Source organism: Phalangium opilio, unplaced genomic scaffold (assembly GCF_054372755.1).
Source record: "Phalangium opilio isolate 3A_F unplaced genomic scaffold, DU_Popi_V2 ptg000025l_1, whole genome shotgun sequence".
Lineage (NCBI taxonomy): Eukaryota > Metazoa > Arthropoda > Arachnida > Opiliones > Phalangiidae > Phalangium > Phalangium opilio.
The window spans coordinates 4,134,449-4,153,766 of NW_028324156.1; the positions used below are offsets into that span (position 1 = coordinate 4,134,449).

The 19,318-nt window shown below is 33.5% G+C and overlaps 2 protein-coding genes and 1 long non-coding RNA gene across 3 annotated transcripts in view; 2 read left to right on the forward strand and 1 right to left on the reverse strand.

Moving 5' to 3' along the window:
- Positions 1–391: 391 nt before the first annotated feature.
- Positions 392–7,398, forward strand: Mtr4 (exosome RNA helicase Mtr4). Its single transcript, XM_089869339.1, has 14 exons — positions 392–549; positions 704–841; positions 924–1,169; positions 1,232–1,406; positions 2,031–2,121; positions 2,188–2,523; positions 3,156–3,287; positions 3,864–4,156; positions 4,231–4,356; positions 4,637–4,787; positions 5,263–5,633; positions 5,725–5,928; positions 6,456–6,551; positions 6,621–7,398. Exons 1-14 carry the CDS (start codon positions 434–436, stop codon positions 7,269–7,271), a joined length of 3,126 nt encoding a protein of 1,041 aa, XP_089725465.1. The 5' UTR covers positions 392–433; the 3' UTR covers positions 7,272–7,398.
- A 3,781-nt stretch (positions 7,399–11,179) lies between these two features.
- The window catches only part of LOC149691871 (muscle calcium channel subunit alpha-1-like), a 33,426-nt gene continuing 25,287 nt past the window's right edge, over positions 11,180–19,318 (reverse strand). The window contains exons 32-44 of the mRNA XM_089869340.1: positions 19,192–19,257; positions 18,708–18,799; positions 18,357–18,641; positions 18,185–18,281; positions 17,996–18,098; positions 17,569–17,667; positions 17,363–17,499; positions 17,063–17,173; positions 16,724–16,998; positions 15,465–15,743; positions 14,074–14,510; positions 13,222–13,313; positions 11,180–12,564 (exon numbers count right to left, since the gene is read on the reverse strand). Of these exons, the coding sequence (XP_089725466.1) occupies positions 12,160–12,564; positions 13,222–13,313; positions 14,074–14,510; positions 15,465–15,743; positions 16,724–16,998; positions 17,063–17,173; positions 17,363–17,499; positions 17,569–17,667; positions 17,996–18,098; positions 18,185–18,281; positions 18,357–18,641; positions 18,708–18,799; positions 19,192–19,257 (2,478 nt within the window). The 3' untranslated portion in view covers positions 11,180–12,159. The remainder of the gene's footprint in view (positions 12,565–13,221; positions 13,314–14,073; positions 14,511–15,464; positions 15,744–16,723; positions 16,999–17,062; positions 17,174–17,362; positions 17,500–17,568; positions 17,668–17,995; positions 18,099–18,184; positions 18,282–18,356; positions 18,642–18,707; positions 18,800–19,191; positions 19,258–19,318) is intronic.
- Positions 12,740–19,318, forward strand: part of LOC149691872 (uncharacterized) — a 69,554-nt gene continuing 62,975 nt past the window's right edge. Inside the window, exons 1-2 of the long non-coding RNA XR_016383516.1 lie at positions 12,740–12,907; positions 18,192–18,290. This is a non-coding gene — a long non-coding RNA (uncharacterized LOC149691872). The remainder of the gene's footprint in view (positions 12,908–18,191; positions 18,291–19,318) is intronic.

The following is a 19,318-nucleotide window of genomic DNA, read 5'->3' on the forward strand; positions in this document are numbered from 1 at the left end:
AAATAATTGGTATGCTGCAAACTTATGCAAATTAGTAGTGTCCCTGAGAAGTTGGTTAGATGTTGGATAGTTGCCTACGTTAATCAAGGCCTGTGCGCGGTAGTTAAGTAGGGGGCGACTTTTAAGAAACTGGACTTAAGTTCTTATTTTCTCCCTATTTTACCGCGAGATTTCATTGATAGCTGGACCGAAACGAGCGCGAAAAACATTTCAAATCTTTTTAGTCCAGCTAATAGCGCATCAGGTGAGAGAATTTGGCAACTTAAATTGCCAAACGAAAAGTAAAAATCGGCACCGCGCACAGGCCTTGTTTATCGTAGACAGCGGTTGAATTATTGGCCGAACTGTATCACGTGTTTCTCTTGTCCCCCCTTAGTCCCCCCAGTTGGGATTTTGAAAATCGTCTGCCTGCCCATCAATCATAGAGCTCAATATGGAGGAAGATTTATTTAGCGTGTTTGAAGATGTTCCTGTTGACAAAACAAAAAGCAGCAGTAAAAGTCGGGAAAAGGAGAAATCTACTTATAAACCAAAAGAAAATGATCAAATGTATGTTGTTACTTATTTTTAATTTAAAGTCTATAACGCCAAAAGAGATAGAATTACCTAAGCCTTGGCGAAGGCGTGTGGCACTACTGTGAGGCTGTGACAGCGAAAGGGTTGTGTTAAATTTTAAATGAATTTAATTAAATTTTGAAAATAGTGATGGAAAAGAAGATAATGCTAAAGAGGACTTTGTAAAGCAAGTGCTCGAAGGTAAGCGCTCCTTAGACATAAGTGACGAAGAAGATGAAGATGATGTTAAGAAAAGAAAGACACAGGGTCTCCTTGATGATATTAAGTAAGTCTGTCATTTTATTACCGCTTTTCATGTGAACTTATTATAATTTAATTTAAAAAATAACAACCTGATTTAAATATAGCGTCAATGATTACCTACCGAGCATTCAAATCCATAAAGTTGAAACAGTTGAAGCTTGTTTGCACGAGGTTGCTGTACCTCATGATTCGGAGTATATCCCTCTCAGACAAAATCCTGACTCAGAGCCAGCAAAAGTATACAAATTTATCCTCGATCCTTTTCAAAAAGAGGCCATCCTCTGTCTAGAAAATAACCAATCTGTTTTGGTGTCTGCTCATACATCTGCTGGGAAAACAGTTGTTGCCGAGTAAGTAAATAAATTATGAGCTTATAAACTTGAAATATTTCAACTCATTAAATTATTTTCAGGTACGCTATCGCCATGTCTTTGAAAGAAAAACAGCGTGTTATTTATACCACACCCATTAAGGCTTTGAGTAACCAAAAGTACCGGGAATTTTACGAAGAATTTAAGGATGTTGGACTTATGACTGGTGATGTGACAATAAACCCAACTGCCAGTTGTTTAATTATGACGACGGAAGTAAGAAATAAACGATAATAATTATTTGGTATTATAATCCTTATATTATAGCCAATAACTAGCCCTTAAAGGGAGGGTGAAGTAGAAAATCAAGTGATTTTTTATCGATTCTTCTACTATTTATAAGACCAGTCTGCATAGTGAAACATTCAGGAAATACCAGCTCCGAATGATTTTAAAATTCAAATTAGGTTCAGATTTTATGGATAATTTTAAAGAAGGACCTCCGACCAATCGCGTAACGCCCTGCCTTTTTGTTAACAAAATTCTCATGGCACGCTCCATGTCTCGCGCCACGATTATCACGTCGCGCGCCTAATTTTATCAAATCTCGTGATAAATTTCATTCAACCCGGAACGTGCCACGAGAATTTTGTTAACAAAAAGGCAGGACGTTACGCAATTGGTCGGAGGTCCTTCTTTAAAATTATCCTTAAAATCTGACCCTAATTTGAATTTTAAAATCATTCGGAACTGGTATTTCCTGAATGTTTCACTATGCGGACTGGTCTTATAATTAGTAGAAGAATCGATAAAAAAAATCACTTGATTTTCTACTTCACCCTCCCTTTAATGAATGGATGGTAAAAATGATTCTAATTCATTTAATTAATTTAAAATTAGATCTTAAGAAGCATGCTCTATCGAGGCTCTGAAGTTATGAGAGAAGTTGGATGGGTCATTTTTGATGAAATTCATTATATGAGAGATAAAGGTTAAAACTATAAACTACTACTACTATTTAGTAGTTTTCTTTCTATTAACAAGTTTTTTCTCTTAGAAAGAGGAGTTGTTTGGGAAGAAACAATAATTTTACTCCCTGATACTGTCCATTATGTATTTCTTTCCGCTACAATTCCAAACGCGAGACAATTTGCCGAATGGATTTGTCATTTACACAAGCAAGCTTGTCACGTAGTTTACACTGATTATCGTCCCACACCCCTTCAACATTACATTTTTCCATCGGGAGGTGATGGAATTCATTTAGTTGTTGACGAACAAAGTAATTTTAGGGAAGAGAACTTTAATACCGCCATGGCTGTCTTGCAAAATGTTGGGGATGCTGCTAAAGGCGACAGTGCGCTTAAAGGAAGGAAGGGAGGGTTTAAAGGAGGTATTTTGAGCGTGTTAATTAAAAATAATTAGGTCCTTTTAATTATTTTAAATTAATTAATTAATTAATTAGGTCCTTTTAATTATTTTAAATTAATTAATTAGGTTCTTTTAATTATTTTAAATTAATTAATTAATTAGGTTCTTTTAATTATTTTAAATTAATTAATTAATTAGGTTCTTTTAATTATTTTAAATTAATTAATTAGGTTCTTTTAATTATTTTAAATTAATTAATTAATTAATTAGGTTCTTTTAATTATTTTAAATTAATTAATTAATTAATTAGGTTCTTTTAATTATTTTAAATTAATTAATTAATTAATTAGGTTCTTTTAATTATTTTAAATTAATTAATTAATTAGGTTCTTTTAATTATTTTAAATTAATTAATTAATTAGGTTCTTTTAATTATTTTAAATTAATTAATTAATTAATTAGGTTCTTTTAATTATTTTAAATTAATTAATTAATTAGGTTCTTTTAATTATTTTAAATTAATTAATTAATTAATTAGGTTCTTTTAATTATTTTAAATTAATTAATTAATTAATTAGGTCCTTTTAATTATGTTTAATTAATTAATTAATTAATTAGGTTCTTTTAATTATTTTAAATTAATTAATTAATTAGGTGAAAGTAATTGTTACAAGATTGTCAAAATGATTATGGAAAGACAGTTTGCACCAGTTATTGTCTTCAGTTTTAGTAAAAAAGAATGTGAAGCTTACGCCATGCAATTGTCTAAATTGGATTTTAACACTCGTTAGTATTTAAATTAATTTTAAAGGGAGGGTGAAGTAGAAAATCAAGTGATTTTTTTATCAATTGTTCTACTAATTACAAGACCAGCCTGCACAGTGAAACATTCAGGAAATACCAGCTCCGAATGATTTTAAAATTCAAATTAGGTTCAGATTTTAAGGATAATTTTAAACACAAGGACTGCCGACCAATCGCGTAACGCCCTGCCTTTTCATTAACAAAATTCACGTGGCACGTTCCGTGTTGAATGAAATTTATCACGAGATTTGATAAAATTTGCGCGCGACGTGATAATCGTGGCGCGAGACACGGAGCGTGCCACGAGAATTTTGTTAATAAAAAGGCAGGACGTTATGCGATTGGTCGGAGCATGGTCCTTGTTTAAAATTATCCTTAAAATCTGAACCTAATTTGAATTTTAAAATCATTCGGAAGTATTTCCTGAATGTTTCACTAAGTGCAGACTGGTCTTATAATTAGTAGAAGAATCGATAAACAATCACTTGATTTTCTACTTCACCCTCCCTTTAATGGTTTTAATTAATGAAGTTTACTAATTGAAATTATATTTTTTAGCGGAAGAAAAAGAATGTGTTAATGAAATCTACACAAACGCGATGGATATTTTGTCAGATGAAGATAAAAAATTACCCCAAGTTGAACACGTTTTCCCCTTACTTATGAGAGGAATTGGAATTCATCATTCAGGACTTTTACCAATTTTAAAAGAAACTGTTGAGATTTTATTCTCTGAGGGGCTGATCAAAGCTTTATTCGCTACTGAAACGTTTGCAATGGGATTAAATATGCCAGCTAGAACCGTTTTGTTTACAAATGTTAGGAAATTTGACGGAAAAGAATCAAGATGGGTAAGAAATTTAGTTATTTTAACTTATTTACTCTTTTATTTTTAATTGAAAATTGTTTTTGTTTATTTTTATAGATTACTTCTGGAGAATATATTCAAATGAGTGGTCGAGCTGGTAGACGTGGAATTGATTCAAAAGGGATTGTTATTCTTATGATTGATGAAAAAATGACACCGTCAATTTGTAAAGATATTGTTAAGGTAATGGACGGGAAATTGGCAAATTGCAATTGGGGAGAACTTATTGATATTGATTGGTAGCTTGTAACTTTGCAATTGGGGAGAACTTATTGATATTGATTGGTAGCTTGTAACTTTGCAATTGGGGAGAACTTATTGATATTGATTGGTAGCTTGTAACTTTGCAATTGGGGAGAACTTATTGATATTGATTGGTAGCGTGTAACTTTGCAATTGGGGAGAACTTATTGATATTGATTGGTAGCTTGTAACTTAATTTGATTTTATTAATTCCTATTAGGGTTTACCTGATCCAATTAACAGCGCTTTTCATTTAACCTACAATATGGTTCTCAATTTACTCAGAGTTGAAGAAATTAATCCCGAATATATGCTTGAAAGATCGTTCTTTCAATTCCAAAATTATGCCCGAATTCCTCAAGTCCATACCAGTAATTTTTTTTAATTATTTATTTACTAAATTAATAACTATTTATATCAGAAGTATATAATACTTCTCTCCGAGAGAAGTGTACCACAAAGCGGGGTAAGTGTAACGTCATTCTTCCCAACATCGGAACATTTGGAGCAAGGTTACTAAACCGAATCACATACGCGATAAATAGTTCCCTCGTCATTACTCTATTTGCGTTAAACTATTTGGCAAGACGCACTTGTGGATTTTTGTCTAACCCCAAGACGAGGTTAGGGAGTTGATTTCTGAGGATTTAGTGCCAAACAGTTATAGAACGTAGCACGGTGCGATGCCCATCTGTAGTTTGATGAGCGGGAGAGCAAACAAAAAGGGCTCCTTCGCCTGGGAAGAATGACGTTACATAACTAATGTATTAAAATGATACAGAGTGGCATCCTTCTTCTATTATCCCCTTCTGTTTATATTTAATTATTGTTGGTTCATTTCTACAGAACTAAAGAATCTTCAGACGGAATTTGACTCTATAGTTATTCCTAATGAAGATGCGGTTGAAGCTTATTACAATGTTCGACAAAAACTGAAACAATTTGAAGGAGAGTTTCGTAAATTTATAACAAAACCAAAGTATTTGGTTCCTTTTCTACAACCGGGAAGAATGGTTAAAGTTAAGAGCGGGGAGGATGATTTCGGATGGGGAATTGTCATAAACTATCAAAAGAAACCGTGCACTCATCCATTGGCTACTGATTTTGATCCTGTTTATATTGTCGATGCTTTGTTACAAGTTTCGAAAGAAAGCGCGAAGGCTAAAATATCCAGCGCTTATAAACCACCCGCCAAAAATGAGAAAGGAGAAATGACTGTAAGTTTAATTAATTTAAAACTTATTAAAATTAATAAAGTGTTTTTTTACTGTTTTTTAATGTTTTTATCGTGTAATTTTACCATTTTAGGTTGTTCCAGTCTTAATTGATAGAATAGAGAAAGTTAGCACCGTTCGACTTTACTACCCTCAAGATCTGCGACCATTAGATAACCGAATGTCAGTTTTGAAATCAATTAAGGAGGTTTTAAGGCGGTACCCCAAAGGGGCTCCGTTACTTGACCCGGTTGAAGATATGAGCATAAAAGACCCTGAATTTAAGGAGGTTGTCAAGGTTAGTTCTTTACAGTGGTGTGCGAGTCCCGTTTTTTCGGTTTCGAGCCGAGTCCGAGTATCGAAACTAATTTCTTATCGAGTATCGAGCCGAGTCTCAAAAATGCTTTCGAGTATCAAGTATTTAGATAGGTCAAATTTTGGTTCTTTCGAGTCTCAATTATCGAGTCTCAAATATTGACTTGTCGAGTAGCAATTTTGTAAATTTCTTGAAAATAATGAATATGTTCAATTATCTAATATCGAACTAGTTCAAAAAGATTGTTAGTGATCAATTAAACATTGAACAGGTGATTTTCAAAATAAATGATCATGAACTCATCGTCTGCTATAGTTGTAAGCCTCGGACTCGAGTATTTAAAATTTTAAAAAGCTACTCGAATCTTTCTCGAGTATCTCAATGTGTTGTTATCGAGTATCGAGTCGAGTACTCGGCTCGATACTCAAACCGAGTACTCGAACTTAACGAGTACTCGCACACCCCTGGTTTTATTAATTTAATTTAATTTTATTCACCGGTTTATGCAGAAAATTGAGACGTACGAAGATGCCATGTTCAAAAATACAATTAATAAAGAGGAAAATCTCGAGAGTTTATACACAATGTTTGAAAACAAAACAAAAGTAACTTTATTGATTGATTAATTAATTTAATTTGTGGTGGTTGTAAGTTAACGTTTAATTATCAATTAGTTGCGAGAGCAAATAAGGGATTTGAAGTCCGAATTAAAGAATGCCAAATCTTTGATTCAAATGGATGAATTGAAATGCCGGAAGAGAGTTTTGAGACGTTTGGGTTATTGTACTTCGGCTGATGTTATTGAAACAAAAGGTCGAGTTGCTTGCGAAATTAGCAGCGCGGATGAGCTTTTAATCACCGAAATGGTTTTCAACGGAGTATTTAATAACTTAACGCCTCAACAAGCGACTGCTCTTCTGTCGTGCTTTGTTTTTCAAGAAAAATCCAAAGAAATTCCAGAGATTACCGAACAGTTAACGGAGGCTTTGAGGATTATGCAGGAAATGGCCAGACGAATCGCCAAAGTAAGTTTGGAAGCTAAACTACCCGAAATTGACGAAGAAAATTACGTGGCTTCGTTTAAACCTAATTTAATGGGGGCCGTTCACGCTTGGTGTAATGGATCTTCCTTTTTAAATATCTGTCAAATGACTGACGTCTTTGAAGGGAGTATTATCAGGTGTATGCGTAGATTAGAGGAACTCTTAAGACAAATGGTTCAAGCTTCTAAAAGTATCGGTAACACTGAACTAGAAGCCAAATTCTCCGAAGCCATTAAACTTATGAAACGGGACATTGTCTTCGCTGCCAGTTTGTATTTGTAGACCTACTAATAACCTTTATTTTTCATCGCTTAATTTTATTTGGGAAAGTATTGTACAGACCACATAATCAAGTCATGTAATCAATTGTAAAGCTTTCTTTGAATAAATTACATTATTAAAAAATTAATTAATTTGTTTTGATTTTTAGTTTTTCCATTTTCTCATTGATTTGTGTCCCATTTAGAATTTTGCAATAGGGACTTGGCAATTCAGGCTTAACTCCGCCCCCAGCGCCATTATGGTATGTTTTTTTAACAGAATGAAAGCTACATAAGCCCCTCCTCCTGGTATGTTTTTTAGCACTAGTGGAAGGTAGCCTGACGTTGCATGACGTAGTACTGCCAAGTCCCTATTGTTTTTCCTCCAAATGAGACACCGTCGCCATCTATGAGAGAGCACGGGAACTTAATAGTAAATTTGGTGAGAATATCACCAAGAATTTCCACATAATCACTCATGAAATCACTTGTAAATCTTTCTTTCAATAAATTACGTTATTAAAAATTAATTAGCAATTTGTTTTAAATTTTAGTTTTTCCATTTTTCTCATAGCTGGCAATAGCTTGAATGAGACTATCTCATCCAAGATTATATCGATCTCCACGGAATTAGCGCCATGTTTAGGCTTAATGCTATTTAAATTCCCCAGCAAAATTTTTTAATTGAGACAGTGTCGCCATCTATGAGAAGCTATGGGAACTTATAGGAAACTTTGCGGGAAAATTACCTAGAATCAAATATTAAGTCAGACAGTGTCGCCATCTATGAGCGACCAAGGGAACTTATATTGCTTTATACGGAATATAGCGTGGATTAAGTTCCCGTAGCCTCTCATAGATGGCGACGGTGTCTCACTTGGGGAGACGAAAGTAACGAAACCATTGCAAATTTTTAAATAAGTTATAATATAATAAGTTGGAATCATAGATATATATCTATGGTTGGAATGTCCTACGATTTAAAAGCAAGCAGCAAGGATAGGGTTGATAACGTTAGACTTAATGTGGAGTCAGGTTGCCGTCTTCTAGCCGATTCAGAACCCTATCCTTGATCAAAAATCCCACTTTTAATGAATTTATTAATAAATTTAAATTTCGGATAACGTTTTATTGCACAAATCAATTTACAACAGTCCCTTGTAATAATTAAAAAAACCAAATTATACATTATTTTTGCAATAAATTTAATTAACTCGTGTATAAAAACGCGCTTGATTTTGTTTTTAAATTTCTCCCGCGTTTTTTCTACAAAATAAAAACATGGGACTTGAAAAATAAAAATCGAAGAATAAATTTATGAATTTTAATAATTAATTAATTAATTTGTTTTTTGAGAAATCCTTTAAATATATATATTTTTTTAAATATTCTAGTTTAATATAAACTCGTATATTAGGTAACATTATCTTCTTACTATAATCTCGTCTTTAGTACAATATTACGTAGAAATTATTTTATTTTAATCTTTTAATTTGTATTCAAAATTTTTCAAATTTTAAGTTTGATTGCAAAGTTAATTAATTTCTCGTATCGTAATTTTGTTCTTTTTGACGTTGTTTCTTAGTTTCTTCTTTTCTCTTAAAACGTAACCTTTTAGTAGACAAATATGAAAAAGTACTGAAAACGTGTTTTTATTTTAAGAATTGAATTTTGTATAAAAGCACCATTCGGAACGCGATTTTTTTTTAATTTTTGGTTCTTTTTAAATCTCTTACGTACAGTTTGGTTACTCCGGGGGTTTTTAATTAATTTAATTAGTTTTTAATGAGGAGGGTTATTATCACTTAATTTTAAAACGTATTTAAATATCTATCACGTTTAATTTTATTTAAGAAAAAATTTCTTTGAAAGATCGCTCTTCGGAGTTTTATTAGCGAATAATTATTTTAGAAAATTTAAAATTGGCATTTTAATTATTTTTCGTGACTTTATATTAATTTTCGTAGTTTATTGGAGTCAACCAGGGTCAAATTTAATTGAAGTAAATATTATAATATTAATCTTCGTTAGCTCAATTAGTATACTGACTGACATACCTTGCCAATCAGATACCAGTATTTTAAATGGTTGCTAATGGAGATTCACGTTGTTCACTTGTTTACCCAATAAAGTTACGAGAAAATCGTTTTATCGTTGACATTATAGCGAAAAAGTACGTTATCTTTTCTAGAATATTTAAAATTACATTGCTTATTATACTTTAGTCATATGATAAAAGATATTGTAAAATTTAGTCATATGATAAAGGCATTTTATGATTGCAGTGCAAAATTCATTAGAAAAGTCGTACTTTCTCTAAATTTCGCTATATATTAATTAAATTCCATTAATGAATTATTTAATTAATAATTTCGTTATTTAATCTCATTATATTTTCACGGTCGCGAATATGCCATATATTAATTACTAAATCATTCGCTAATTAATTATAAATTATTTTATAGTTAATTTAATTAAACAAACAGCGGGGCTTTCGCTATTGTATTAAAAACTACAAGGATTAATTCAATTATATTTTTTAAATGTTTTTAAAGCGATCTTTCAAATAATATTTTTTCGCCATTCGTTCGTAACTTTAGCGCTCTCTTTAACCACATTCCAATTTCATTAATCTTAATTAATTAGTTGTTTTTTTATACAATTTTTTTTAAACATTATAAGAACATATTTTTACATAATTGTTTTAGTTCTACCGTCTAAATTTAATTTATTTTTTATTTTTGGGTTTTTTGCAAAATGTATACTTCAGAAAATATCATCCTTAGATTTTCTTACTAAGACGACGACTCGTATATATATTTTTTTTTATTTTCATTTTTCATTTTAAATTAATTCATGGAAAGTTGACCCCCTTTAATGACGTATCTAGTGAAATAAAATTGAGTTTATAAATGAATAGAGCTCAATCAGAGCTTTAAAACGAGTCTAATTACATCAAAATAGAGCCATAAATAAGGGAGATATTCAATATTATATTTCATGACTCATAATGAATGACTCATGAAATTCTATAACATTTTTATTTATATTCCGATATTGATGTTCCTTGGTATCAAATAAAAGGTCTTTTCGAGCTCTATTCATTTCTGGAGCCGTAATGCATCAGAAAATACGTCGTTTATCAATTATGTTTAATTTTAATAATAATTTAAAACACCCTATGCTAATACGCGGTGTAATTGTTGTTTCTTTATTTAATTATATTTGTTTCAAATATAATATTAAAACCCCAGAAGGGCACTTTTTGAGTTCACGTTTTTTTTTTTAATGTGCGATAATATCCATAATAGTTTATTAATTTGCTACCCAAAGTTTCGGAAATTCATTTTTTTTCTTTAAATATATAATAATTGAGCGTATTGTGCAATAGATGACAGAACCCATGACTATAGCAAAGAGAAATCTTTTTTTTTTTTTGAAATATTTATATAGATTTTTTTTTTTGGTTTTTTTTTCAAAAACCTTGAAAGAACAATTTAATCAAATTTTTTTTAAAACCTATAATGGCTTATTTTTCTTCATTATACAAAACACCTCTTTTTTTAAATTGTATTTTTAAATAGATAATAATTAGAGCTAAATTATTTACAAGTTTTTGTGTGGGGTCTCATGTTTTTTTGCGCTTAAGTTTTGTGTTATTTTGCAAAAAAAAAAAAAAGTAAATGGTTTTTTAATGCAAAAAGGAAATATTTGCGCGTGGAACCCTGTTATATATATATATATATATATATATATATATATTTGGTATTTATTTTTTTTTAAATTTGAAAATTTTTAAAAACAACCCTCGATTTTTTAATAATATTTTGGTTTTTTTTTTAGATATATTATTTTAGTAAATGGTTTTTTCTTTATTATGATTTTTTAAAAAAAGATTTTAATATTTGTCACAGGTTTTTTTCTTAATTATCATATTAATCCCATTTAGGTCTATTTAATTTTAATGAAAAAAATTTGTTCTTTTTGCGTTTTTTTTTACTATTTTTAAGATTTGGTTAAGATTTATTAATATATTATTTTTTTCTTAATTTTATTTTATTTTTTCGTACGTCTCCTATAGTTTAGTAATTAGCGGCAAAATTAAGTTTTTAAATTAAGCCAGCTTTATAACTAATTTAAAGGGCTTTAATTTAATGTTAATTAGCTTGTTATATTTATAGTTTTTTAGATAATTAGGCACTTGATTAATTTATCCCTAAAATTTTGAAGTATATTTAACTTTTTATTTTATGCATATATGTTTTATTTTGTCATAATTTTTTTAAGCTATCAAAAAACAAAAATTTTAATTATTTACGAACGAACTAAACTTTGCACGCTTTAAAAGGGGATGAAATTTAAAGTGAACTTAATTTTAATGACGAAGTATATTATTTGCACTTAGATTTAGCGAAAAGATAAATCTTAAGGAGGGAAATAGCGTTTAGGAGTTTTGCGAAGATCGCTTTTGTTTACTCGGAGTATTTTAGTAATTGATTTACTTTTGTATGTTTTTGTCAGTTATATCGAAGGCACAGAGGTTCAAAAATATATCTTAATTAAATTAAATTAATTATAAACAGTGAAAAAAAAGATTAAAACTAACAACGTAGTGATAGAACAGATAGCTGGCTTAACCCATAATGTTTGTATGTTTGTTTGTTTATAATGGAAGTCCAAATATTAATTGTTTATCAGTCTTATTTACGTATATTTGTTTTGCAGTATCGTTTTATTTTACAAAAGTTTTATACCTTTATTTTTCTGTTTGCGTTAAAATTCGACAAAAAAAAATTGTTATCCTAATAGTTTTTACTCGTGTGAAATTTTAGTGTTTGTTTTAAATCACATTTTCGCAATTATTTAAATTTATGCAATTAACAATTTAATTAGAAAATTGACTTTCGCCGCTATAATTTGGTATCTCCTATTCGATGTCCGTTCGTTTCATTTTCGCCTTCAGGATCGTTTTCGTCTTCGGGCGAAAGGTTTCCGTTAGTCGGGCTATTTCCGCGACTGTGGTTTGGGTTAAACGCGGCGTTTTCCGCGGCGGAATTTCGCGGATAAACGTCAGGAGTTACCGCGCGGTTTACGGCGTTATATGATACGGCTAAATTATCGCGACCTCCGCCCGCGGAATCTTCGAATCCGCCGGCTAAATAGGGCAAACTTCGTCGTCTTTCCGCTTGAATTAAACGATGCGCCGCTCTGTCAATTTCTTCTTGAGTCATATTTATCGCTTCCGCGAGTTCACGTTGGGTCGCCCGCACAAATTCGGGGTCGCAATACTTGCCTAAACCTTGTTCTTGAAGAACCTGTTAAATTAAAAGAGAAATAAGTCATTTTAGCGCCAAAACTATCCATTTCCAAGATCATATTTCGCGGCTATGCGCAGTCGCATCCTAAATCTTGACTATGCGCAGGCGCATCCTAAAGCGACCTAACGGAGTAACCGCGGCGCAAAATTTCAAAAACGAACTTGAACTTAAGAAGATGACGGTTGAGAGTTGAGACAATGCTCTTATAAAATTGTTATAATATGAGTACTATACGGGGTCGTATCGTTAATATAATAATTTTTTATCGGTTTTAGAGCTATATTAAGTCGCGAAATTCAAAAATTAAGTCTGTACACCTGGGAAATTAAACGACATTCATGTAAGTTTTAAATACAAATGCAACTCTTTCTTTGGCCGTGACCCCGCGGGCGCCATCCCGTCATTGGAGCCGAGCGAGCCGAGCTTTAATATGGGAACTAAGGCTTAAGAATAGGGCAATTTTTCCATCTTTATATGAAGTACTAACATAAGTATACATTAAAACTTATGTTATTTTGGTGGTAGAAACAAAATGTCTAAATTTTAAATAATCCTTGGTAGAAATATCGTTATAATTAATATTTGCTTCCACTGTTATACACGTTAACGCCGCAGAGAACGAGCAATAATATTTCAATCTGTCAAATAACTTACTCTTCCAACCAAACTTTCGGCACTTCCTATGAATTCTCCATAATTATGTTTCCTCTCGGCATTCCTCCCTGCTGTCGAACCATTCCTATATCCTAAAAAACCAAGCAAATCATTAGCATATATTATATAATTTATAATTAATAATAGCTCAACTATGAGCGGATAAACGTGCGCCTGTTTTAATTGTTATCAAGTTTTACCAAGTGAATAAATTTCACACTTTTCCAATATATTACTAAATAGGGTATGTTTTTAGCAGAGCTGTGCTAATTAGTTGACAACTAATTGAATTAGAATTAGCAATTAGATAAATGTTTATGAATTAATTAATTATCCAATTAGCAATTAGACATAGAAACTAATTAATTATCCAATTAGAAATTAGACGTAGAAACTAATTAATTATCCAATTAGCAATTAGACGTAGAAACTAATTAAATTCAATCAGAAACTAGGCATTTATTTATCAAACTAATTAATTAGAATTACTAATTTCTAATTAATTACCTGTCTAATTAAGGTAAAAACGAAAACATAAGTAAACATAAAAGTATAAAAGTGCCCAATTAATTTACTCCCGAGTAGTAAATCCATGGGCATTGCTATTAATTAGAATTACTTCTTAATTAGCACCAAGATAATTAAAATTCAATTACCATTTTCAATTAGTAAATGATGCTAATTATTTAGAATTTTAATTAGCTAACTAATTAATTAGCACAGCTCTGGTTTTTAGCCCTAGATGTTGCTAATTAGCTTGTTTATTGTCACCTTTTTCACAATATTGTTAATTTAGTTTCTTTGTACCCAAAAAAGAGGCGCTCTTATAGCCACTCGTGCTTTTAAACTAACCGTGATACGACGCCCTATGGGTCGGGAAATAGGACGCGCCATCTTGCAGTGATCCTTTGTCGGGTGCGGGTGGCCTTGGTGGTGGTCCATTGGCGAAAACGGCCGTCGGGTCCATATTGGGGTCATTCAGGGGTCCGTGATGACCGGAAGCTATGATACCGGCCACCGCCATGGCCGGAAGTTGGGCTAACCTAAGGGAAGTAGCGATCCGGTTGAGAACTGGTGAAGGCGGTTGATCGCTGTCCCCAGATTCTTGAGGGGACAGTCCCCCTGGGTCCAAGATGGGAGTCTCATGGCTGTCCTGCTTGCTCAAACAGGGCAAGCGGAACCCCCCTCCGTTGCCCCCTGATGATTTACTGGTCACAAACTTTCGAGGGGGTGGGGTTGGAGCTCGAGGACCTGATGGGTCTTCGGGTTCGTCCACGGATAGACTAGGACTTCCGGTTTCAATTAAAAACCATTCCGGACACACGGGTAGTTATTTTGACGTCAGGAAAAACAAAGGGTTACGGGTAAGGGAACGCAAAGTTAATTGAGCCTTAAATTAGTTAACTGTTTCATGGTAATTGGTATGCAATTAATTAACTACGTTAGGTTTAATTTAAGCCATGAAATTTAAAAACGTCTTGGATAAACTATATTAGGCGTTGGAAAACCAGCTTTTCATTATTATTAAAATATGAGCCTTTATTTCTTTAAGTTTATCCAAGAAGTGATATCTAGTTTATTAGGGAGAAGGTATAAATTCGCCACATTTCTAGCTATATCTCTAGTCCAAACGTAGGTCCGGAGTTAATCCCTGCCTCTAAATTACAACCAGCATCTCATTGGTTCTTGAAAACTCACGTCAGCGCGACGCGAATGACAAAAATAACGTATTTTCCGACTGAGGAGAGGCGAAATAGCCCGGGGCCTACATTTACGTCCCCCCTTGTATTTTGAAAGGGAGACTGGGACTATGGCGCGCGAATACTTAGGCAACTTATATCTTCTCCCTAGTAAACTAGATATCGCTTCTTGGTTCATCCAAGAAATTTTTAAGAATTACAGGATATTTACTAATTATTAAAAATTATTTAATTTTGGCTAATTTAAGTTAATAATTATGGCGGTATTTTTTTTTTAATTTCTCCCAATTAAGCTTGGAGATAATTACAATTACCAAAATTAATTAACAAAACAAATCTTTGGGTATAGATTCATTTCGATACTCGATAGGGGGGAAGTTAGAAAAGAAAATAAATCAAAATTCAAGATTTCAGAAACATGATATTGCGTGTTCATTCAAATAAAATTCTCAAATTGACATTCCTGAAGCCAATAATAATAATAAAAAAGGGGCGGGACTTATGACGTAGGTGGTGGTCAGTGCTGTTAGTATTGTTACTTACTGATTACGAAAAGAGTTAGGAGAACCTGACAGTTTTCCGGTTGTGGGTGGAGACAGTAGTTCGTCGGAACCCTCTCCGCCGGATACGCTGTCGTTTGAATCACTTCCAGGAACGCGAGATAGAGTATTCATTGGAATTGTATCGCTCAGAACGGTTGAAACGCGTACTTCGCACGTGGGTTGTCCCATCGCGTTAAACTCGTACACGTGCGGCCAAGAACCCGGATTATTTCCGGTTCCAGGAGGCCGGTACGTGAAGACATTGTCTACTGATAACGAGCTAATAGGGCGCGAATCGCACAAAGACCAAAACGCGCCAAAAATATTTAAATGTGCCATCAACAACAACAACAACAAAAATTGTATCTTGCTTAGCAAGGCGGGTTTTTTGGGTTATTTTGTTACGTCAGAGCAAGAAGCGATATCTAGTTTATTAGGGAGAAGGTATAGATTCGCCACATTTTTAATCTAGCTTTATCTCCGGTCCAAACGTATAGTAGGTCCGGAGTTAATCCCCGCCGCCTCTAAATTACAACCAACATCTCATTGGTTCTTGAAAACTCACGTCAGCGCGGCGACGCGAATGACGAAAATTACAATCATATTTTCCGACTGAGGAGAGGCGAAATAGCCCGTCCTCCTTTTACGCCCCCCTTGTATTTTGAAAGGGGGACTGGGACTATGGCGCGCGAATACTTAGGCATCTTATACCTTCTCCCTAGTAAACTAGATATCGCTTCTTAGTCAGAGATACCAAAAAAAAAAGATAAGCATCTCCTTAAAATAATAAATATTCAAACGCTTCCATTAATTAATTAATTTCGTAGGGTTAATTAATTAGTTAGTTAATTAATTTCAAACCAATCAAATTTTGTGCAGGATGCAGGCCAATGTTAATTGCAGACTTTTAACAAAAACAAAGTGTTTTAAGATTAATATATTTTAAGTTAATGATAGGAAGAAAGGTTGAAGGTTGACATCTAAAGGATTATAAGGGATTGTGACATGCTAAGTACTGACTGTGGACTCTCAGGGCATGATGGGAAGGAATTTTGATATTAAGACGTGATATATAAAAAAACACCCCTCCCTAAGATGAGCGAACGCCGTAAATGTTTATTAAAGCACTTTGTTTTAAAAATACTATTTTTAAAGTTGTCTTTTTGGGGGAGTCGCGAAAACGTAACAATATTCCCCAGTATTTTTGTATTGTATTTCTTTGTTGGTTTTTACTTTATTTGTATTGGGTTTATGACCTACCTGGCTTTACTGACTCTGCGATCGGTTAAAGGTGAAGGTCCCGGGGTGAGAGAGTAAGGAATATTGGCCGAATTCTCCCTGGCCAGCCGGACGTGGTTGAGGGCGTATTGTCTAGGGGCGCCCCGAGGAATGTCCAGGGAATTGGTGGGTGAAATTTTGGCGTGATTGCCCCTAGCCACGTGTAAACTGTTCGCGCGTTGCACCGCTTGATTGTGACCACCTCCGCCTTTACCCCGGACTGTCGACCACATCCCGCCGAAAAGAGAGTGATTCCGCTGAATAGAAATAACCACCCATTAGGAGGTCATAGGGGTCAACAAGAAGTCTAAGTTTATTTACCCTATGCATAGGCTCTACGTCGGGGCCTTCGTCGAAGTCGTCCATTTCGAGGTTGCCGCTAATAGCTCTCCTTATTTCTGGTCCCATTTCTAACAGGGTTCGGAGACCGGCCTAAAGGTCAAATTAAATGCGTTAGATGAGCCTTTGAGGTTATGTAAGGTCCAGGGCCGTCGAGAGAGTTTGCGGGCCCCGGGAAAATGACGAAATCGTGGGCCCCCAAGAAGGTACGGGCAACCCAATCTCTCGATAGCCCTGATATGGTCAAGTGTCGTGGTCGTGGTGTTTTTAAAGTTGTCATACTTGTAACGCGACAGTGTTTTCCTTTTCATTTTCGTAATCCGCAGCGTCTCTTTCTTCTTTGCGTTTTTTAAACCGACGAAAGTAATCTTGAATCAGGAAAGTGGCGTAGAATTTGCCCACCGTTACGTCATCGTCAGCTGTATTAGGCGATTTTAGACGTTTATATTTGGACCAGATAAAGTTCCCTTAACTTAAGCCCTACTTACTGGCTGGCGGAACCACTTGATCCAGCAACTTAGGACTAGTTCGTTTCCATATCTTTCTGATCACGGCTCGAAGCTCTTCGTTTGCTTCGTCCAGATTACCTTTAAAATAATCGATCATTTATTAATCGTTTTAATTACCGATAATTGTGAATCGATCATTTATTAATCGTTTTAATGATCGATAATTTTTAATCGATATCGTTTTAATAATCGATAATTGTGAATCGATCATTTATAAATCGTTTTAATAATTGATAATCAATCCTTTATTAATAATCGATCATTGTGAATCGATCATTTATAAATCGTTTTAATAATTGATAATCAATCCTTTATTAATAATCGATCATAGTGAATCAATCATTTATTAATAATCGATCATTGTTAATCGATTAATTTAGAAAAGATTTTTATTTGCAATATTTACCTTCGGTTTTTATTCTTAAAGACGTTCGAACAACGGCGAAAAGTGTCGCGTTAAACATGACCGTCCCGTCACTGTTTAATGGCATGTTCATCGATACCAAGCGCTGTTTAATTATTTTACAATTTATCGTTAGAATCGATAATTATCGTTGTGCGAATTGATTAATTAATTTATCGATTTTTTATTTACCTTACAGGCAACTCTGTGAGGACATAATTTACCGAAACCCAATGGAGGAGATATTTTTCTTAATAAAGTTACAACATCCAAGTGTTTGATTCTCCCCCTGTAATCGGTAAGTCAATCGATCGAATCGATTATTTTTTGTTTGAAGGCTTATAGTTAATGCGTAAGTACTTACTTGGCGTCTGGGTCGTATTCGGACCATAAACGCACGAATTCGTCTAAATGATGCGGTCCTAAAATGGACCAATCGCGAGTCAAATAATCGAAATTGTCCATAATAACGGCGACGAATAAATTAATAACTAAGAATGAACATAAGATGTAAAATGAAATGAAATATGGTAAAGCGATATCGGATCCGCATTTTTTCCCCTTATCGTCTGATCGGGGATCGCAAATTGCCGTATCGATATTCGAGCAAGATAACATGATTTCTTGCCAAGCTTCTCCCGTTGCCGATCTACAAATATATTATTTAGATATTTAGGCTTTTTAACCTTTGACCCCACCTATGTATAAAACTGACCTAAAAAGCACTAATACCGCTTGAAAGAAACTTTGGAAGTTGTTGTTACGGTGAATAGCTGTATCGGGATTTAGTGCGATTTTGCCAAACACCTGTTACAGCGATTAAAACCATTTGGAGTTAATTATTGATATAATTAAGCTCAATTAGTTTTAACAGGGATAGATTTAATTTTAGAAGTAGGAATGGAGAACAGAGTAATCTGGGCGCGCGTCAAAGTCCCTGATCCCCTTTCACGGGACGGAGGGGTATGAAAGAAGAGGCTGGTCATAGCGACGGAGGTAAAATGAAATTACGTATTTTTCGCTGTACGCGTCAGCAACGTCATCAAAACGTAATTTAAGTGAGCCAATAAGATAATTTAAACTTTTCGTTACGCGTTGGAGGGAGGGGCTCAATACTGGGCTATGACTCGGACTGAAGTAAATACTAACCGTTCTCCATTCCTACTTCTAAAATTAAATCTATCCCTGATTATAAATACCTGCATTCCGATGACGGCGTAAATGAAGAACAACATAACGATTAATAGCGCAACGTATGGAAGAGCCTATATTTATTTTAATTTAAAAATAAATTTAGATTATTTAGTTTAAGCCTTGGTTTAGGCT

Coding starts and splice junctions, on each gene's coding strand:
- Mtr4 (XM_089869339.1), top strand. CDS start 434: ATGGAGGAAGATTTATTTAGCGTGTTTGAAGATGTTCCTGTTGACAAA. Junction 2,122..2,187: donor TCATTATATGAGAGATAAAG/GTTAAAACTATA, acceptor TTTTTCTCTTAG/AAAGAGGAGTTGTTTGGGAA. Junction 4,157..4,230: donor ACGGAAAAGAATCAAGATGG/GTAAGAAATTTA, acceptor TTATTTTTATAG/ATTACTTCTGGAGAATATAT.